This window comes from Mixophyes fleayi, chromosome 12, assembly GCF_038048845.1.
Source record: "Mixophyes fleayi isolate aMixFle1 chromosome 12, aMixFle1.hap1, whole genome shotgun sequence".
Lineage (NCBI taxonomy): Eukaryota > Metazoa > Chordata > Amphibia > Anura > Limnodynastidae > Mixophyes > Mixophyes fleayi.
Window position 1 is genome coordinate 62,809,826 of NC_134413.1, and position 23,699 is coordinate 62,833,524.

At 40.3% G+C, this 23,699-nt stretch overlaps 1 protein-coding gene across 1 annotated transcript in view; it reads right to left on the bottom strand.

Annotated features, from left to right (window-relative positions):
- Positions 1–219: 219 nt before the first annotated feature.
- LOC142108298 (vomeronasal type-2 receptor 26-like) overlaps positions 220–23,699 on the bottom strand; it is a 78,052-nt gene continuing 54,572 nt past the window's right edge. The window contains exon 5 of the mRNA XM_075191934.1: positions 220–1,121. Coding sequence (XP_075048035.1) covers positions 220–1,121 — 902 coding nt within the window. The remainder of the gene's footprint in view (positions 1,122–23,699) is intronic.

Below are 23,699 nucleotides of genomic sequence, written 5' to 3' on the forward strand. Positions count from 1 at the left end.
AAATCACTTGCATATCTATTAATACCACCAATATAAGGTACATAAAATACAACACTCAGATAAGGTACATGAAATACAGCACTCAGATAAGGTTCAAGCAAAATAAACACAGGTGCATATATACATAACATCCCTGTTATAATACAAGCTAATAGAAAAGAAAACTCTCACATCCTTACTAAGTTTCATATTTTAATGTAGTTCATGCAAATTGTTGCATTAAGTTCTTTGTTGAATTGTAATATCTTTAATAGTTAACTCAGGTCTAAAAAGTACAAAATAGCACTTGGGAATAAATATACAGACGACAAGCCCAAAGCTTGAAGTCAAAATAGCAAATATCTCCACAGCCACAACATATTTCCCCCTAGTGCTCAAATAAGCTGGAACAAAAGATATCCAGACACTGCAGAACACCAGCATACTGAAGGTGATAAACTTGGCTTCATTGAAAATATCCGGCAAATTCCTGGATAAGAAAGCAACAATAAAACAGACAAAGGATAGAAAACCAATAAATCCAAGAACACAATAAAATCCAATCAATGAACCTTCATTGCACACTGCTAATATTGTCCCAATTTCATCATCCATGTTATAGTACGGGAATGGAGGAGCAATTCCCAACCACAAAGCACATATTACTAATTGACACAAACAACAGAAAATAACTATTGATCTAGACAATCTGGGCCCCAAGAGGTTCCTCAACTTGCTTCCTGGCCGAGTGGCATTGAAAGCAATAATTACAGTCACTGTTTTGGCCAAAACGGAGGAGACTGAAAACGTAAAGGTGATTCCAAATATTGTTTGCCGTAAGAGGCATGTTGTCTTGATGGGATGACCAATGAATATCAAAGAACAAAGGAAACACATCTTGAGAGATATTAGGAGAATATAACTGATTGTTTGGTTGTTTGCTTTCATAACACGGGTATTTCTGTGTTTTGTGAAAAATGATGTGATTACACAAGTCACAAAAAAGAGCACAATGGATACAGCTGTAATGAATTCCCCCAGAGGTTCACTGTATGATAGGTAAGAAATGTCTTTAAAGATGCATGTGTCTCTGTTTATATTAGGCCATTGGTCTTCTGGACATTTACGACACGTCTCCATATCTACGCAGAAAAAACAATGTTTGTAAATCACAAATAAAACATATTTATAGACATAACAAATGTAGCAAACAGTATAGGAAACATTATTATCTGTTTTTAAATTAGAGATGAGTGGTTCGGATTCTATCCAATCTGACATATCCGAGAATTGGTGTTCCAGGTAAAACTGAGTCATGAATAGGTTTCGGTGCCAATTTCATGCCTCAAAAGGTGGCAAAATGTAATTTCAGGGAAAATATTGATGCAAAACTTGTGAGAGATTTGGATTGATAACTTCTATATATAGCTCTTACTCCTTTTATCATGTACCATTTTAGAACAGACAGCATGTAGATAGGATGTTATCTTCAGTGCTCTGCTCTGAAAACAGTGTATAAAGTCAAACTACAGAACACATAGTTAGACAGGGTGAATGAGAGGCAGAAAAAATAATAAAATAGTTGCAATTATTGTAAAGCAGTTCTTTAGGGATCAGCTACAATAGTTTGCTGATCAATTGGCTTAAATTTGAAACTGTCAAATTGTTTAGATGGAGTAGTGGCTACTGGTTATTATTAATGCATATATATGGTACTAGTATATGGATTGAGTTAGATATCATTCTCAAATAACTAGTATATTTAGTGGAGAGAAACAGTGTGATTTTGCTGTATGACTATTAGCAGCAGAACCCAAAAAGACAATTAGAGTTAAAATTTTAAGGTTTTCTAGTGAAAGAAATCTGGTGTGGGGCAGTGACATCTGTAGTAAGTGGAAAAAAACTGGGTGTTTGTGTTTGAGGGTCAGCAGCAGAACCCCTCAAAAAAAATACTATATTCTTAACTTTTTATTTTTCGATAATTGTTAAGTTGTTAAAGGTTAAGGTTTTTTCTGGGCATTCTCGACATTCAGCCTTTCTTGTAGAACATTGCAGTGGTTACAAAAGAAATGTCATCTGCTATGCCACTAACTCAAGCAAGTCCATTAGATAAATTAAAAAAAGAAGATGGAAAGATAGAATAAATAATATTTTTCAAACTACACGTTAAAAATGGTTTTATAGATCTCATAAAACTATCAAAAAACTGTTGAAAAAAAAATTAAGAAATACTGGCCCATTTTAGGAAAGAACCCTGTTTTAAGCCAAATATTACCATCTAAACCTTCATTTATCTATCGTCGAGCTCCGAATTTGAAGGATTAGCTGGTGAAGGGAGCTCTTCTGGAAAATTCTAGTGGAGGGCTTATTAAATCTAAAAGATTCTATCGGTATGGGGCCTGTTTAGCCTGTAAGAGAGTGATGGGCACCATCAATAGAATATAGGAATTTACAGTTAATAATGAGTTCTATAAAATTAACCATTTTCTAACGTGTAGTTCGAAAAATATTATTTATTTCTTGGAATGCAAATGTGGACTTATTTATGTCGGCAAAACCACCAGAATGCTTAAACAGGGAGTTGCGGAGCACATCCTGAACCTTAGAAATGGTAAAGAGACTCATTCACTTTCAGCTCACTTCAAAAAAAGATCATAAATGTTCTGAAAAAGAAATTTTTAGGTATTGATACCATCAAAAAAAATGTGAGATATAGAAATATTGAAAACCAACTCTCCAAGATGGAGATGAGATGGATCTACAAACTTAAGAATCTGGAACCGAATGGGTTTAAATAAAGATTTTGAAATTAAATGGTTTTTAATATGAAATTTAGATATTTTCTATTGTACAATTATGATGTATTTATAACATTTTTTTCTTTCTTCTTTTTTCATTTTTAGATGAATTGACAAACTACATTCATCGTCAATTTTAATTAATTTACATCTGTTTTGATATCTTTGTGGATGTAAGAATTTGAATTACTATATTATTTTATATTATTGCTCAATAGGATCAGTATTAGGAGTATGTAACATTTACTGCCTAGTTTAAGCATCATATCGCTTTTCATCCATGCACTTTTAGGGTAGCATCCACTTGAGTATTTCATTTTATATGGTGACATGCATTGCCAGCACATAGTGATCTTGTATTGACGAGCAATTCAGAAGTGATGCTAGTTGGAATGCAAACCGTAAGTAGCGTAGTAGTCCTTGGACCGCAAACCAGAAGTTGTGCTCCAGATTGTGGAACACAAACTGGGAGTCGCATTATATACGGTAATACGGAGATTGATCATTTTCCTAATATTTGTGTTTTTTCACTTATTTTAGCAAGAAGATGCTCCCAATTATTGCAGGATGTTTCTAATTGTATAAACAACATATTCTGTCCATATATGGTAGCAATGGACTTGTTAAGTTATGGTGATTCAAAACATTCCTAGTGGACATAGACACTATTTAAGGATTCCAATGGTGTTCGTACTCATTCACCTTGAGAAAGACAATGATGTTGAAACGCGTTCGAGGAGGAGACTAGCATTATACTGTCACCAAGAAGACCATCCTGGATCTGATTGATTATCGCTGCAACCCTTCTTCCAGGGATCACCTTTAAGATCTATGACTGCTGAATCTCAGTTCCTCTGGCATGAGTACCCAGTACTAGTATTGTTGGATTTTTTGTTCATTTTATTGTGAGTTTGTTTTTAACTATATTAAATAGATACGTGCCAAAACATACTACACTAGATTCCTCTTGTCGTCTTTGTCATATCTTTGCTGATGAGCGGGTGTAAAGAAGACTATTGTTTACAGCTTTGAATTCAGAACCAATTACAACTTACATTCTGAAGGCTTTTTTTACTTCTACTGTTGGTGATTTTGATACCAAAGGAACCCAGAAGAAAGATTACCATAAGGGATTTTAAATAATCTGACTGTATTACGCTATTGTGGTCATTTTTTTTACATATACAATTGAATTACCTGTGTTATTAATAAGAAGAATTGCACATACCCCCAATGCCAATATAATTATTTGTTTGCTTTCCATTACCCTGACTTAGGGTTCTGTCTGGTCTCTTTGGGAGAAATCTGGAACACTGGATTTACTTCTATCTTCTTTTTATAATCTTTTCACAACTGGTGCATGGTTGGCAGAAGTTTACTTGTATCTACATACTAATATCCAGTTTGTCAACCTCGATTTGTCTTTTTGGCTAAGCTCAAGTGTAGTATCTGACCTAGTACGGTTGATTTAGGATGCCATGAATAGGGGGGTCTCCTTGGTTTGATGCTGGAAGGATGGTGGTGTTTGAAGCCCAAGGCGACTGAGTCTCCAGGGGACAGGGCCCATAGGTGACTTGAAAATGCAGTGGGGGTGGGACTGGATTCCTCACCCTGCACAACCCTAGGGCAAAGGGGACTGCCCGAGACTTGTGGAGGAGGTGGTCCTGAAGACCAAGTATATAAATATTTTAGCAGTTAAGGATATTTAAACAAATTTAGAGTATTTTGTGAAAGCTAAATTAAAATATGAAAGCATTTTTTCAAATTGACTCTAGTTATTAAGATAATGGATATTCTCAATTAATAGGGAACTTAGCCAGAACAAGTGCATATGAGAATATATCAGAGCAATCCAGAAGATGAGACAGGCATATTTTCTAGGTGTTCACTCCATGATCATTCAAGAATATTCCCTCTCCGTATATAAGTAATCGGCGCCACCCAATCAGCAGTCAGTTGACAGTTGGCAGTTGAGTGGTTTGCATTGTCTATTATGATTTTCTTGTTTCTCAACCATTTAATACATTTGTATACATGTTATTAGTGTAAATAAGTAAAGTTATATATGGGGTGGTTGTAGTGACAATTTGCATATACAGAGTGTTTCAAGTACGGATAAAGTCAACTGTTTGACAGAGAACAAATCATTCTCCCACTATTCCATATTAAGCTGGGACTATTGAAACAATTTGTTGAATTTTTGGACAAAGATGGCAATTGCTTCAAAGACATTTGTAGATCGTTCTTTGGACTAAGCATGGAAAAACTAAAAGCAGGAATCTCAGATGGCCCTCAAATTCATTAACTTATCAAGGATTCTAATTTCATAAAATTTATGAATGGTGTTGAAGCTTCTGCCAGGTACAGTTATGTTTCAGTTGTCAAGAACTTCTTGAGTAACAACAAAGTAGACAATTATGAAGAACTGGTGCAAAACATGCTCACAAACTTTGAAAACATGGGTACTAATATGAGCATAAATTTACATTTTCTCCATAGCCACTAATACATATTGTCAAATAATCTTGGTGATTTTAGTGAGGAACAAGTGAAGAGGTATCATCAAGATATAAAAGTGATGAAGGAAAGGTACAAAGGAACAAGGGACAGACACATGATGGCAGATTATTACTGGAGCCTCCAACATGATTGTCCTGATAACCCACATAAAAGAAAAATCGTATAAAATAGCTTTTTCCTATGCAATAATTGTAATTATTCGAATCAGCTTACTATGTTTATCTGGTATTATACTGAATAAAATGCCAGTATATATTCCATGTGTTTACTTGTGCATTATTTGAGACAATTTCAATGTTAATTGTAAGTAGCCCTTGTCTGACATTTTTCTTTTCTTTGTTCTGTTTTTGAATTGAGTACCAAATATGTAAAAAATTAGAGCCAATCTAGCAAAACCTATCTCATATTTTTTATCAGCACTACTAAGTTACCCCAAAATCACTATGATTGACAATAAAATGAGTGTTGAGCAGTGTTGAGCAGCATGAGAGTGGAAGCAAGACCTCAACTATGGACAGCGGCATTAGCAAAAATTTAAAAGATGAGAGGGCACAATGTTAAATTGTGCAACTCTAGATGGAATTCTCCCTGAGCTCACCCACCCATATGTTGAAAAGGACATGCACAGAGTTTAACAAACCAAGTATTTCAGCGACAGAGACTGCCATTGTTGTGGCTGAAGCGCATGATTTGTTTTAGCCCCAACACAAGCCATTATTTTGGTTGCTGAACTGGAGAATAGATAGGAAAATATCTAATATATAAATAATAAATAAATCATTGACATTTGGACAACAGAGGACACTGGTCATCTTCTTTTATGGTGACAATTGACAATGTTATCATCACCCTCAAAAAAGACGTCAGCATCAATTACATTTTCATTTTAAAAAAAGAGGAAACACCAATGTGACACATTGGAGAGGGTTAGCAGCAATACTTTGGCCACAATTGGTAAAGAATTGGACAGTTGTGAAGAAATCATGAGAAAATTGATTGTGAATGATTGTTAATGCTATACATAGTAATATAGGAGCAAACACAGCTCAAAATCACATTCTTTCACATATTTTTCACAATTATTTATTAAATCCAGATAAAAAAAAACAAAAACAAAAATCTTAAATGATTTTGGGGAAAAACCTGTAACAAAGCCAAAACACAAAGATGTTTTAGAACCAAAACCACATCCAAAACACAGGGGTCAGCACACATCTCTCATTTAAAATAAGGTGTTTTGATATTACACAAAAAACACTCATTGAAATGTTAATACATTTTTTACTTACAATTTCTCATTTATATCTGCATATAGAATTATCACTCCTGTATATCACAAAGAGCCACAAATTGATTTCTGGATTGGTTTGTTTTTAATCTTTCGATAATTAAACAAATGAAAACTGATAACCTTAGTGAGCCTTGGTGATTTTACTATATCTCTATTTAAGGACACATATAGGGCCTGATTCATTAGTGATCAGATCTTATTTTTCCTCATCTTAAGTTGTGATGAGTACTTTAAGCAGAAACAGGGAAGATAAGAAATTCGCAAATTAATTAGGAACGGAAAATTGAAAAACACACCCACCTTCAGTTCTTTACGCAACGACATATAAGATGCAACAGATCTTAAGCAATTAGCTCATCTTAAAGATCTGTATTTTAACTTCCGCTCCTTTAATATAAGAGATTTGCTAGGTCAGGCCAAATGTGGGAGGTGCGACGAGTTTGTTTACAAATGTTAAAGCACAATTGGTGGTGTATTTATGCAGGACAGTTGTAACCTCATTACTCGTTTTCACACTTACATGTTTTGTGAACCTGGAACAAATGACTTTGAAGTACTTTTAATGAGCTAAATCCACACACCTTCTTATTCTGTTATATGAAAGATCATGTAATAGATTTGTTTGTGTTTGAGTACAACTGAGTGCATGTAGATGCAAATGCACGCAATTCGCTAGCATAAATAAATATGCATATTTAATGTAAAAAAATAATATATGCTTTAAAATTGTATTCCAACCATTACAAAATATGGTTGCGTACTCTTCCATAATCAATACATAGTAGAGTACATACAACCTCCACACCGAGAAAGGGCGTGAGTCATGAAACAAACTTATGACTCCATTGTTGGAAGGTGGATTGGCTAACCACTAAGGCAACGTTCATTTTGAAAAAAGAGTGAGAAGCTCAGCAAATTAGCATGTGTGCTACAGATGTAAGATATACATAGAAGTACTTCAATAAAAAAATCAACACAACATAGCCACTCTTCCTTATTATTCAAAAATAAATGCCAGTTAACATCTACACAGGTACCATAGTGATTAGCACTTTGGTCTCACAACACTGGCATCATGAGTTCATATACCAAACATGTCCTTAGCATCTGTGTGCAGCTTTCAGGCGTGAAGAAATGAGCCAAACAACAGCTTTGGCCAAACCAGGCTTATTTTTATTCAAAATTGCAAGGTGTACAATTTGGATACTATGGTATCACACAAATACTTGTTAGCTTGATTTTTACTCTGTCATTCAAATGGGATCTACTACATGCTGTACCACAATCATAAATCTGTCCTCCTATTTTAGATGTATCTCACCCTCCAATGGAACTTTGTTAGGCAAAGGTGCATTTTGAATTTATTACAATGTTTTACTTTCAAAATGGAAGATGCCCCACAGGTCACATTCACATTATCATGTTCATCCATATGAATGGCCAAGACTCAGAGGGGAGTGGCTTCATTTTTAGACCTCTTTCTTGACCAGAAATGGAACATTGTCTGGAATCCTTGCTTTTTCTCCATCTACGGCTTGTATGTGTTATGTTATGTACTCAGCTTAACAAAACATCAATGCAGAGTACAGTGGATCTGCACGGTGGTTTAGTCACTCACACTACTGCCTTACTGCACTGGGGTCATGAGTTCAATTCACAACCATTCCCTTATATGTGTGGACTTACATGTTATCTTCCATGTTTGGGTGGGTTTACTTTGACATGGGAAGTAGATGTATTATTCAAATTTTAATCAACTCATATTTAGCATTTACATACCCCTTCAATGCCTGATGGTTTTGTAAAGGTGTTAATTTGGTTTGTGATTTGGAATATACCTGCTTTAATGATTCTGGGCCCAAGGTCACCTTATGTGTATGATATTACTATGAATGGACTCCCTTTTGGGGGGAAGATTGTTGTGAAATGCAATTAGCATTTGCCAACCTTACCTTGTTTTCTTCATCTCCTGTTTGTATGCCTTATCTATGTGGAGTTAATGTTTTTGCCATTTTTTTTTTTTTAAATTCCTCCCTCAACTCCATTTGATTTCATCAATCAAAGTGTGTGTGTGTGTGTTGCTAGACTGTAAGCTCGATTGGGCCAGGGACTGTGTTCTCTGTACAGCGCCTCTGAGCTGCTGGTTACATCATAAATACATAAATTATTAAATAAAGATGTAGTGCAAATGGACCAATGTAAATTAAATATTAAGATATGTTCTAAATATCTACCCATTATTGGCTAAAATAACCTCAACACGTTTCTTGTAATTAAATTACAAAAGACACACACAATATTTTTGTTTTTTTCTCACAATTTTATAAACGGTCAATTTGAACAAAAACAACAGTATAAATTTATTAGCTAACTATAAATTTTGGGAGATAATATAAAAAAAAATTGTAAGCAATTTTGTATATTTCTTAATTTTGCGCCTATATTTTAAAATGTCATGGATGAGCGCTGCTTTGCTTTGAGGATTTTCATCCAAAGCCTGGGTGTATTCTTGAGCTGTTGATAAAAAAAGAAAAAAAACATGCTTAGCTAATTGGTCAAACATATGTTACTTCAAAAGGATGTACTTTGTTTGTTTCATTTGCCAGGCTCAGCAGAGGCATGAAGTGTTACAAAATTTTTCATTGTTGGAAAAAGTTACTGGTATGCTAAACACAGTACTAGGCAGAGGAATAATACTGTTGGGTGGCAGATGAATTTACAGATACACATTTGTGTTGTGGCTGGGGTTTACTTGAAATCTCCAAAAATATTCTTATGGCCATTATGGATGAAAACTGTAGAATGGCTAAGTATTTGGAAAAGGGCATGTGGTTATTAATGATTTTTGCTCAACTTCAATGTGACTCAAATGGAATATTTTTCGGAAAAGTGTTTAATTTCCATACTTACATTCACCTTTCACCCCCTACCAAAACTGCCTGTGTGGTAGGCACCTCCTCCTTCAGGTCCACCTCCGCCACCTCCAACGCTCCTGCCTTCGCATCCACCACTGGTGCACCCTCCTCCTCGTCCTCTGGCTCCACCACTGGCGCACTCTCCTCCTCGTCCTCTGGCTCCACCACTGGCGCACCCTCCTCCTCCTCCTCCACCACTGGTGCAACCTCCTCCTTCTCCTCTGCCAGCACCTGTCTAGCATGATGTCTACGGTCTGTTAGAATAAATATAACATATAAGTGGATTGTTGAAAATCAACCTGGTTAACAATTATACAGATGTAGTCAGACAATAATGTGATCAGACATTGTGAATCATTTATTTTGCAAAACAGATAAAGGAGGATAAAGGAGATAAAGATGACAGGCACACACAACTTTCACATGGCCTGTAACAATGTTTGCATTAGCCTTAGGAGATGTGGACTATCTCAGTTTTAGGCTGTAGTTGAACTACAAAGCGGTGGCGGTAGATGTATCTGAGGACCCTTTGGTAGGCCCGCAGCTTGACCTCATTCGAAATGTACAGACCGGAGGGAATGCTGTCCATGTCCTCGGTAAGCACCCTGAGCTCCTGTCTTGCAAACGTGCTTGCTCTCATCTTTGCCTTCTTTCAGTCACAATTCAGTACTCTGCTCTGTGATTGGTTCTCATAGCATGTGTGGGCGAGCTCACGTCACCCACGGATCTTTTCTACACCTGTGTTCAAAATGTCTGCCTGTCATTCAGTCATCATATTCTAGCAAAGAGGGGGCGGATTGATGGGAAATGTACTCTGCTATTCGCAATTATTGGCACTTTATAACAGGAAACTTTAATTGCAGGAACCTGATAACAGGCACTAGATTTATAAGTATGTTAGTTTTGGCCTAGCTGAGTTGTAAATCTAAGTGTAAAAATAAAGTGCCTACAAAAAACTACCACAAAATGCAGACAGTAGTTTACTTATGGTTTAAAATATGTGTCTAATTTAAAACATAACTTTGTGATATGGTTTTGACAAGATTCAAAGTAATACATTTTTTGGACCCTAATATACATCATGAATCTGGTCCTCTTCCTCACAAACTTACTGAGGAATTCAATTTTAGGCAACACCGAGGGTATATTGGTGTTATTTACAGTGAGTGAGATTGGAGGCCACTTGGTGAGTCTGGCATGGGGGACAAGAATGAGCTCTGTATAGAACATGGTATAGAACATGATTTGATATAGCTATCGTTGGGACATCCATGGGGCGAATGCAGAAAGACAGTGGTTTTCAACAGATAGTGCAGAAAGAAATAGGTCAGGGAAAGCAATGTACATTTGGGTATCCTTGGCGTAGAGATGGTATTGGAGGCCAAATGACCAAATTAGTACCCCAACACTAGAGATGTACAATATTAAAGTACAACATTTTGCCAAAAAAGGAGCCTTGTGAGACCTCAATAGAGAGTGAGAGTGGAAGGGAGAATGTGCCAGAGGTGGGTACACTACAGGAGCGGTTAGAGAGTTAGCAAGTGAATCAGGAGAGAACTGTGTATAGATGGACAATGGAGTGAAGGATTTGTAGGAGAAGGTGGTGTTAATCACTGTCCAAAACAGCAGAGAGTTAAAGGAGAATGAGTTTTGCACCCAAAAAAAAATATTATTTATAGACACAATACAGTTATCAAATTAAACCACATGAGAACAAACTGAAAACAACAACTCATTTGTAAAAAATAAAAAAAATAAAAATTATAAACACATGCATGTTGGTTTCATCCCATTGATTAGAAGTGTTGCAAGGCAGGTCATGCTGGAACCCATAATGCCTGTCTTCTTTCTCTGTTTAAAATATAAGAGAAAAAGCAATAAACCTTAGTCCATTTGACAATCAAAAAATCATTGACTGTGTACTTTGTACACACCTGTACTTTCAAGCAGTAAAATCTTCAATTTGTTGCCTTAACTGTAACACAAGTCCCCCAATAACCAAAAAGAACTCCTCCAAGTCTTGATCCGTCTGCATGAAATGAAAAGGCAAGTATGATTTGTATATGTTGATAAAAATGAAACAGGCCTTTACTTTTATCACAATACAATTTTTTTTTTATGACAGATTTTAAAAAGTGTGATATAAACAATATTTGAAAACATTTTTACCTTGCAAATCAATGTTGAATCTGAAGTGTCCTGTCTCCACAGTTTCCGGAGGGCTAGAGATCTGTTGGATAAACATGCACCATGGAAAATTTCAAAAACCACATAAGATTTAAAATAATAGATATTAGATTGAAAAGTTTCACAACACCACCCCCACTCCCCCCAAAAAAAAAAAATTGGGTTACAATTTATAAGACAAATAACACACACATTAAAATGTACATTACATATGAAAAGAGAGATGCACTGTTATTGTGTAACATAAAATATCTTCCACACACAAACATTTAAAGTGTCTATAAAGGAGTAAACTAAATTTAACAAATTTACAAATCCATAGCAGAAAAACACACTATAGACTCCAAACCAACTTCAAGTGTGCATGAAGCAGTCTTTTATAGTGGATTGTAATGAGACAAGTATATACAGGTGTATAGACCCACTGAGGTATCAGATGATGAGATCTGATGCTGGGTCTATGCAACGCTATTTACGAAAATAATTTGTTTCCTTTTATACTGATGAAAACATGTTTGTGATTATTTCTGATTGCAAATTAATCTGAAATGCATTAGCATAGACTTTCTTATTTAAATTTTTATAAAACAAAACATGATCCATTATGTCTGTTACTAAGAAGGTGTGTGCAATTGTTCATTTAATTATGGACGTTAACACTTTATTTTGCCAATAGTTCCTGTGCTGTGTTGTATGGGTGTTTCAATCTGAAGTATGCTTTACTGGTTAGAGACATGAGCTGGCAACAGCAGTGTCATGAGTTTGAAACCACACTCGTGCCTGTATCTTTGCTGACTTTGTATATCCCCATGTTTCTGTGGATGTACTCCAATTTGTCACTAATAGAATTACGCTAGTGCGCTGGTATATGTTTTGCTGTTTACTATGGCATATTTATGATTGTGGAATGTTAGCCATTATATCCGCATCCACGTTTATTTACATTTATAAATTTCCTATGACACATTTTTATGATGGAGAACAAGAGAATATGTGTGTGTAATTCTTTAGTGTTTATCCTTTAACCTTCATGTTGGCAGTATTACATGTGTTGTGTTGGGATTTTCCATATCCAAAAATTTAAACTGTGCATGTACCAAAGATTGAGGGCTCCAATATTTCATTGTAGAATTGATAATATTCATATAATTGATTGATTATTACATTAATTAAAATTATTCAAGTAAAACTGTTTGTTATGAGGACCGTTGATGCTCAGCTTTTCCTTCTAGTCTATTTCATGCACATAAAACGCTACGGAATTTGCTGGTGCTATATAAAGCTGTAATGCTTTTATATTATTAATAGTGTATTGTTAGCTGTTTTTAACAAATGTCAGCAACTAACTGCTGACACATCAGCCACTTAAGATTGCGATTTATTACAATGGTGGTTGAAATTAAAAAGAGGTTGCTTTTAAAAAAATGTACACAATGTTTAATGCTTGATATACAGCTAAAATAATTTTTAAAATGTATTAAGATGAATGTTGTGCATATTTAGTTGTGTTTAGAGTGTTTTAAATGAACAATGCTTTTAGAACTGTTTATTGCTGTTATTCAGCACTGCTGCTGTAGCTTATTTGGATGTAAACATAACCCTGAGCTTCCTTAAGTTTCAGCAAGGAGTTAAAATAAAACTCACAGGTTTTTTTCTTAAGTATCTGACGAATCCGGAGGTAACGCCTACTTTTCTTAAATCAGTACAAATAACGCCTACTCTTCTTACCATCTTTTGGATCTCCGCCCATTCCCCTCCCATTCCCAAGCTATTTTTCTTAAGTGGTCACAAAACGTTTTATGTGCATTTACGATTGATTTTCATCTTACCTAAAGAAATTCATAGCATACGCAAACGAATTTCTTTCTTATCTCCCTCCTCTGGGCATGCGCAGAGAAGATTTTCGTAAGATCCGCAAAAAACGGCAGATCCGATTGCTAATGTATCAGGCGCCTTATACATTAATGTGAGAAGATGTCATCAACTGTGATAAGGCCAAATCTTTATGATGTGTAGAGCTTGCCGTACATGGACAGATCAGGAAAAGCAATACAAAATGCTATATATCCATAATATTGGACTGGATTTTGTTTTAGAATGTAAACATAAGTAATTTAATATAAGTAATGAAATTATCATTTTGCAGCATTAGATACTCTTATGAACTTCAAGGGTTGAAGACACATTACATATTTGGAGTTGTTCAGCCTGCGTGATCTATTAGCCATGTCAAACGGGTAGAATTTTACACTACCTCAAAGAGATAGTAATCTGGCCTTCGCCACCACAACTCAACTCAAGTCACAACTCAACTTGCATGTAAGTTGCCTGTTACAAAAGTGCACTGAACTTGTAGTTCTGACCTTATTAAAATTGAAGCGTATCTCAAGATATGATTAAATTTATGTTTGGGTGGAAGTACGCTCTAAATCTCAACAGTACTTACGGGCACTCAGTACAGACTGCAGGTACACACATACATATATAAAATAGAAATGAACACATATAATATTTATTTGATTATAAAATAAAACAACAACTTTATCAGTATAATCATTTATATAAATAATACATTTCAAATAAAAATCAAAAGCATTATGTTTTTACAATACTATGTATATAAAAATGCTTTCAATTAGTACCTTACACACAATACATTTTAATATTATATCAAAGTTGCATACAGTTGTTCTGTGATAGCTAGTTACGCACATATGTGTAACTCTTAAATCAGAGTATGCCATGTCAGTCATGTCTGTCACATGTCCCCCAATCCCACTATTCTCCTCTAAAAAGGCAGAGTTAGTGAGAAACAGTAATGAAGTGGAACTTAGCTGATCCATAGATGGTAACTCAGAGCAGCAGCAGGTGAATTACTGCTACAGCGGCAGTTCAGTGAGAAACAGTAATGGTGGGGATCCGTAGATGGTAACATAGAGCAGCATGTGTGGAGAGTTCTTAATGAGCCTGGAGTTCCAATAATGTAGAAGCTGTGCAGGAGTGGCAAACCTGAACATGGAACACAGGACACGGCTGAGGAGTACAGATGCAGCAGTAGTTCTAGTAGAGACAATGGAGAGCAGCAATAGCTAAACACTGATTGGTAATGCAAAGCAACAGCAGGTGAGTCAACTGAAGGAAGCTCAATCCAAATGAGAGTGAGTAACTCGAAGAAAAGGCATCAGATAGCAGGAACTGGGAGGTTTAAATAGCACTCCAAAGTGCCAGGACCAATGGGGACAGGTAGGAGGTCATAAGAGAGAGTGGTAGCTGACACATGCGCAGAACAGGAGTCCAGATGGTGACTGTAGAACCAAAACTGAGTTCAGGATACTGTGATCACCGCTTATGAGAGAGAGGTAACAGTGCCGGTGCCCATCCGCGGGACTGGTGTGTGACAGGTCCTTGAGAAGGCCAGTACTCGTCTTTGAATCGTGGTCTGGAGCCAGTTTCGCATTGCCTCTACCTTAGCTGGTTCTGTCCAAAGCCAACCTCCCCCCACACGATGACCCAGGTACTGCACCACTGACATCCCCATTTGACACTTGTCTGCTCTGATGGGCAGACCTGCCCACTGAATTTTCTCCAACACTGGCCCTACATGTTTCAGAAGGTCCTCCCAGGATTTATTGAATATGGCAATGTCATGCAAGTATGCCTGAGCAAAGCATTTACACCCTTCCAGCAGGAGATCAACCACATGCTGGAAGGTGGCTGGCACGTTCTTCATCCCAAATGGTTCTTCAGGGTAATAACATAGGGCTTAAGGAGGGCCCGTTTTACACGTCCTCTGGGGCCACTCCGTGATAAGCTTCCACTGCACGACCTTGTAGTGTCGTAGCCAGATACTTTACCCACTCCTGTTTGGGCAAGTAATATAGGTTACAAGACATTTCGAACACCTGCAAATGTCCATCAATATCTCCAACAGTGTCATCAAATTTGGTAAAGTGGAGAGAGCCCAATCTGTGTAACTGTTCATGGGCCGCTGCAGGAGGCGGTGCCCACTGTTTGCCCCACAAATTTATGATAAGCAACCTCTCTGCCTCAGTTGTTTTGTCTCCCAGGGACCCCAGCTACTGCATTAGTACAGAAAAGTTACCCTCGTCATGCTGTGGAACATGCGCCACTGGTTCACTCTGTGGGAGGGGACTTTCGCTGGGAACAGGTGCTGTTTTCTGGGATGTTACTGCAGGTGCCGCTAAGTTTTGCTTTACTCCTCATCTCCTCCGGGTCACTGTTAGTTTCCCCATCTGCTGACCCGTACTGTTCATTCCAAGCCTTAAGCACCTGTCTCTTTTCACTCCTTTTCGCTGTATAAGGAATCTTCTTTGCTTGGAACAGTATCTCAAGGACCGCCTTAGACATTTTACTAAACATAGACATCCGGTATGTTCTCCTGGCTGCAGCTATTCCTCTCCTGAAAAACTCGGCTCTCCTGACTGGTGCACAAAAAGCTGCCTGGAGTTATACCACTGCTTGCCACCAGAAATCTGTGACAGGATGGACCACCTATGCCACCCTGTCTGTTGCTGCTGGGAATCGTCTGGGCTTACTTTGCCACCATTCTCTTTCTTTATCCCAAATGCACCCACTAACCGCAGTCCAAATGCTGCCACCACTGGACTCCTTACCTGCATCCAGAACCGGCTTCCTTCTGGGTAACTGTCGCTGCTAGTGTAATTAGGCTGATACCCCTGACCTATGATACCCTCTTACTATGGATCAGGTTTGCTGTGGATGGATCCCCACTGGCCTTTCACACTGGCCAGAGCTGCTGGGTAGCAGGCAGAATGGTGGTACCGGAAAGATGGGTCTTGGAGCGGATTAGATTTGGGTCTAATCTGTAGGTCACAGGAATTTCAGCATGGAGAAGTTTTCAAGCAGGTCTTTGAAGCAAAAGATGGTTTATTATCTCAAGTAGTCCTAACAATGACAGTTCACACATTAGTCTGTGGTACTAGCGATCTTTCCAGAAGCATAGATGGTACAAGAATGATACATTACATGCTCAAACAGCTCGCTTTTTATACAATTCTGACATGTCTTCTGGCAGGGGTTAAGCCAGCCCCCTGATCTGAGATGGCTCCTCAACATCTGAGCTATTTTTAATATCAGGATACAATATATGTTTCCCCAAACATAAATTTAAATGCAATTCATACTTAACAAAATTTACACTTATCTGTGATATCCTAAAACCTGCTGTGATTTCCTGCATCCTGGTTTAGCCACAGAGGAAATCTAACAGCAAGTCTAATTAAACCTTCCTGTGCCTTCAGGTGTGTTGGGCATTCACACATCAAAAGGTCTAATTAAGTGTTAGGAACTCCCAAGTCAGTACAGTGAAACTCGGGAACTACTCAGAAGGCCAGGTGTTCGCTGGAGCCCCTAGTGGTGGGGACAGACTGGGCTGCGGGTCGACCGAGGGTCGAGTAACGTATACTGACTTAAAGGAGTTCCCAGGAGAGGAGTGATTGGTGGACTGTAGTATAAGAAGAATCCAAAGTCAAAAGGTCACAGACACAGATGCAATATCCAAGGGCAAGCAAAGGGTCAAACTCACAGGCAGAGAAGCAAAATCCGATTTCCAGGCAAAAGGTCAAGGTCAGAAGAGAAGGGTCACAGGTCCAATAACAAGCATGGGTCAAAACACGGGTGATCAAATCTAAGGTAGCAGGAACCAAAATGGATAGCACAAGCAGGCAGCAGAACTGAGGACAGAACGCTATAACCGGCAATGAGGCAGCAGGCCTCATTGCCCTAAATACTGAAGCAGACCAATGAGAGCCTAGCTCTCTAATTGCCCACAAGCTGTTCTAATTAGCCTTCAGGCTTGCCCCGCTGTTGCGCACGTGCCCGGCTGCTCTGTAATGCCGGGACGCGGCGCTGGACGAGAGAGCTTCTTACCGTTACCATGGCAACGTCTGACGAGCCCCCGGAAGTGACGTTCCGGTCGCCATAGCGACGGTCGGGACAGAGACAGGGGAGTCGCGGCGGCTGCGCACCGCCACGGCTCGTAACAGTACCCCCCCTTGAGGAGGGGTCAAGGAACCCCGACATCCAGGCTTCATGGGAAACTTATTAAAAAACTCTTTAATGAGCCTTTCAGCATGGAGACGCTTCTGTGGTATCCAACATCTCTTTTCTGGGCCGTAAACCTTCCAGTGGACTAGGAATTGAACTTGGCCTTAAACCATGCTAGAGTCGAGGATCCTTTTGACGATGTATTCCTGGTCTCCGTTCACAATCAAAGGCCTGGGCCTGTTAGAGGAAGGCTGACTGAATTTGCTGGGAGCCGCAGCTTTCTTTAGAAGAGAACAATGGAATGTTGAGGGTATTTTTAAGGAAGGTGGTAGTCTCAGCCTGAACGCCACTGGATTTATCTTTTTCTCGATTGAAAATGGTCCAATATATCGGGGCCCCAGTTTCTTGCAAGATTGCCGTAACCTGATGTTGTGTGTGGACAACCAAACTCGATCTCCCACATTCAGAGAACATGGCACACGATGGGGATCAGCGAAAGCCTTGGATTTTTGCGAGGCTTGAGCCAGGGCAGAGTGCACTTTTTTCCAGACTGATCTCAACCTAGCCGTAAAAGCAGGTGTTCCAGAATCCCCACTGGGAACAGCAGTAGAGAAAGAGTTAGACTTCGGGTGAAATCCAAGGTTGCAGAAGAACGGAGATGTGTGTATTGTGGAATGGCAGGAATTGTTGTAAGCGAATTCCGCCCAGGGCAAGAGAGAGGACCAGTTATCATGAAATTTTGAAACATAGATGCGTAAAAACTGTTCCAAGGACTGGTTGGTTCTTTCTGTCTATCCATTCGACTGCGGGTGATATGCTGAGGACAAACTGATAGTGATCCCAATGGACTTACAAAAAGATCTCCAGAATCGTGCAATAAACTGAGATCCTCTGTCCGAGACGATGTCTTCAGGAAGACCATGGAGGCGAAAGATGTGGGTCAGGAACAACGTAGCCAAAGTCCTGGCATCCGGTAGTTTGGGTAAGGATATAAAATGTGCCATCTTACTGAATCGGTCCACGACTACCCAAATGGTGTTATGGCCTGTAGATACTGGAAGGTCAACAATAAAATCCATTGAGAGATGGGACCAAGGTCTGCTTGGAGCAGGCAAGGGTAGCAGTAGACCAGCAGGACGGTTCCTAGCAGATTTGTTTCTAGCACACTCAGGACAGGCACGAACGTAAGTCTCCACATCATCCGATAAGGTGGGCCACCAAAGCCAGCGAGAAAGGATTTCAATAGTCCTACGAATTCCCGGATGACCAGCAGAGCGGTTGTTGTGACCCTCTATGAGGACAGGTCTCCTTAGATGAACCGGGACAAATAACTTGTTGGGAGGTGTCTGAACAGGAGCAATTTTCTGGAAGTGTTGGATAGTGGCTCCCAGATCCTGGGTGAGTCTGAGATAAATTGAAGTGGAAGGAATAATAGACTGCGAGTCAGGAGTTTGAGGATGCTGAGCCAAAAAAATTCGGGACAAAGAATCAGCCTTAATATTTTTTGCACCTGGACGAAATGTGATGATGAACCTAAATCTGGTGAAGAATAGGGCCCAGCGAGCCTGCCTGGGATTCAGAGTTTTTGCAGTCTGAATATATTGGAGGTTTTTATGGTCTGTGAAGATGGTAATGGTGTGTGCAGCCCCCTCCAACCAATGTCGCCATTCCTCCAATGCCAACTTAACAGCCAATAGTTCACGGTTTCTGACGTCATAATTACATTCCGCTGGCAGAAATTTTCTCAAGAAAAATGCTCAAGGATGTAGTTTTTTACTCTGTGAGTCTTTCTGAGAGAGGATGGCACCAGCACCGACATCCAAAGCATCCACCTCCACAATAAACGGAAGTCCTGGGTCAGGGTGTCTAAGGACTGGGGCGGAAATGAATGCAGCTTTGAGAGCTGAAAAACTCGCCAGTGCTTCTGCGGACCACTCCGCTGGGTTTGCTCCTTTTCGAGTGAGGGCAGTAATAGGAGCCACTAACGAGGAGAATGAGCCAATAAACCTACGGTAATAATTGGCGAAGCCAAGGAATCTTTGGATCGCCTTCAAGTTAGTAGGTAGGACCCAATCCTGAATTGCCTGCACCTTGGCGGGATCCATAGCGAATCCTGATGAGGAGATGATATAACCCAGGAATGCCACTGTGGACACCTCGAATTCGCATTTCTCCCGTTTTGCGTACAGATGATGTTCACGCAATCTCAGTAAAACCTGGCGGACGTGCTGATGATGCTGAGATAGGGATTCAGAATAAATTAAGATGTCAACCAAATAAACAACCACTGTTTTTCCCAAGAACTCACGTAATACATCGTTAATCAGATCCTGAAAGACTGCCGGAGCGTTGCACAAACCGAATGGCATTACGAGATATTTATAATGTCCCGAGTGGGTATTAAAGGCAGTCTTCCACTCATCCCCCTTCCTGAATCGGATAAGATTGTAGGTCCCTCGGAGGTCAATTTTGGAGAATACAGTAGCTGTTTTTAATTGATCGAACAGAACAGAGATCAAGGGTAACGGATACATATTCTTAATCGTGATACTATTTAGTCCACGGAAATTGATGCAAGGCCTCAGGCTGCCATTTTTTTTAGAAACGAAAAAACAACCTGCGCCAACCGGGGACTTAGAAGGGCGGATGAACCCTTTCTCCAGGTTTTCTTTTACTTATAATTCCATGGCCTGAGTTTCAGGAAGGGATAGTGAATATAAACGCCCTTTGGGCAACTTAGAACCGGGTACCAATTCAATGGCGCAGTCGTATTCCCGGTGTGGTGGAAGTGAATCAGCTTTCTTCTTGCAAAAGACATCACTGAAGTCCTGATAGGGTACCGGCAACAATTCTGGACTAGGCTTAACAATTCTAAGAGGCAAGGTCAAGCAGGACGTAGAGCACCCGAGACTCCAACGGACAATCTCCCCTGTTTTCCAATCAATAAGGGGGTTATGACTGTGAAGCCATGGATACCCCAATATCAAAGGAGCAGAGGGACAAGAGATGAGATAAAAGGAGAGCTCCTCCGTATGGAGGACTCCTACAGACAACCGAACCATTGGAGTCCTGGCGAGAATCCTTCCCTCAGGCAAGGGGTTACTATCCAAACTACACGTGGTGATGCTTGATCCTAACCTGATATGTGGAATATCAAGTGTCTGAGCCAAATGCATATCCAGAAAATTACCAGCCGCACCACTGTCAAGAAAAGCTTTCAGGTCCATGGATCTCTCACGGAAAGTTAGACGTCCAGGGACTAATAAGGAGTTGTCTGAAGAGGTAATCTGAAGACCCAAGCGCACCTCTTCACCTGCACTTAGGCTTTGGAGTTTCCCGGCTTGCTGGGACATGAACGGACTAAGTGGCCTGGTTGGCCACAATACATACACAAACCTAGTGAGCGTCTTCTGGAGCGTTCCTCCAGAGGCAAGCGATAAGCGCCCAATTGCATAGGTTCAGAGGAATCGGGCAAGGTGTTATCAGAGCTTGTGAAAACGTCCATCGGAGCAGCGGAGACCCGTTCAGCCTTTCTCTCTCTGATCCGACGATCAATTTTTATGACAAGTTGCATCAGGTTCTCCAGCGTGTCGGACATCGGATACTGAACTAAGGAATCCTTAATCTGCTAGGTAAGTCCTAAACGAAATTGGCTTTGCAATGCTGGGTCGTTCCAGGCGCTATCAGTGGACCATCGCCGAAATTCCGCACAATACTATTCTGCTGAGCGACATCCTTGCCTTAGCGTACGGAGATGAGCCTCAGCTGAGGCTACCCTGTCCGGGTCATCGTACAATAACCCCAGAGCTTGAAAGAAGGCATCCACAGACTGTAAGGCTGGACTTGTGGAAGGCAAGGAGAAGGACCAAGACTGCGGGTCGCCCTGGAGTAATAAGATGATGATCCCTACCCTCTGCTGTTCGGGACCAGAGGAACGTGGTTTCAGACAGAAGTACAATTTGCAGCTCTCTTTGAAATTACGGAAGGCTGGCCTGCTTCCAGAGAATCGGTCAGGCAAATTCATTTTAGGCTTCGGTTCGTCACCAGCGGGAACTTGCTGGAGCTGTGGGTCTCTGGAAACCCCTTCTTGGACTGCCAGACGCTGGGATAAAGTCTGCACCACTTGGGAAACCGCCTGTATCTGGTTGGCCAGAATCTGGGCTGGGGACAGATTCGATTCTTCTCCGTCCATTGCGTATGATACCAATCTTCCTTGGCCGGTTATAATGTTAGGAACTCCCAAGTCAGTACAGTGAAACTCGGGAACTACTCAGAAGGCCAGGTGTTCGCTGGAGCCCCTAGTGGTGGGGACAGACTGGGCTGCTGGCCGACCGAGGGTCGAGTAATGTATACTGACTTAAAGAAGTTCCCAGGAGAGGAGTGATTGGTGGACTGTACTATAAGAAGAATCCTAGGTCAAAAGGTCACAGGCACAGATGCAATATCCAAGGGCAAGCGAAGGGTCAAACTCACAGGCAGAGAAGCAAAATCCGATTTCCAGGCAAAAGGTCAAGGTCAGAAGAGAAGGGTCACAGGTCCAATAACAAGCATGGGTCAAAACACGGGTGATCAAATCTAAGGTAGCAGGAACCAAAATGGATAGCACAAGCAGGCAGCAGAACTGAGGACAGAACGCTATAACCGGCAATGAGGCAGCAGGCCTCATTGCCCTAAATACTGAAGCAGACCAATGAGAGCCTAGCTCTCTAATTGCCCACAAGCTGTTTTAATTAGCCTTCAGGCTTGCCCCGCTGTTGCGCACGTGCCCGGCTGCTCTGTAATGCCGGGACGCGGCGCTGGACGAGAGAGCTTCTTACCGTTGCCATGGCAACGTCTGACGAGCCCCCGGAAGTGATGTCCTGGTCGCCATAGCGACGGCCGGGATGGAGACAGGGGAGTCGCGGCGGCTGGGCACTGCCGCGGCTCGTAACATTGAATTATTTCTATATGATCCAGCCACAAATAAGTTATTTATAAGTGATCCAAAAAGAGAGTTAAATCCCGGCCCTAGTAGGACAGTGTAACTATGCAGTCTAGTGTAAATGTGTTTTTTAAATGTACAAATGTGTATGTTGATTGTATTTACAGTGTATATATGTAATAATAAAACATGCACTAACCTTGTTCCAGCAGGGGCTGTAGGAGGAGCCCTGGATTCTTCACCTCCCAGCAGCTAGTTTTAGTGACTGCCAGACTGCCACAGCAGCCTTCTGGAATCAAATAGATCCAGGAGGTTCAGCACTTTCTGGGAGTCCCAGGAGGCCTAGTCACTTGTTAGAGGTCAAAGAGCTAGCGACAGGGCAGGTACTGCTGCCCAGGGACCTGGCTGCTCTCCCCTGGTACTATTTTCGGCGAGGGGTGGGAGCCAGACCTCGGTACAGGGTCCCAGTAAACAGCTTTAGGCAGGAGACTTAAAAGATAAATCTCTCATCTCAGCCTCAGACAGCCTCGCACCAGGGAGAAAAGTGAGCAGAGCCTCACACTCCCTGGCAGCTCGTAGACTGGGGAGAAGTACACTCCACCCTGCCACTAGCTTCAATGTAAAAAAAGGTGTTAACTTCTCTGGACTGATTCACATGCAGGCTGCATGAATCAGGCCAGATTGGTTAATGGGTCAGGAGGATGGATGACCTCCTGCCAAGCTAAGTCTCCAAAACTATATATAAAGAGCACTGGTTTGCACTGAAATGTATTATTCTTCCATCTGACCTTCTGATCACCGGTACCTTAAACCAGTGTGAACTGTCCTTATTAAGGACACTTGAGCTAATAAACATAATTTTCTTCAAGAGTCTGCTTGACAACTTCTTCCCTACTGTATTTCCTGTGACTTGCAGATCAGACCCAAATCTAATATGTTTTCTGGCTGTGCTGAGGTTTGGGCACATCTTTCCAGTACCAGTGCTTTGCCCGCTACCTGCAGCTCTGGCTAGTGTGATAGGCCAAAGGTATCATCTACCGCAACCCTGAGCTGAAGGCAAG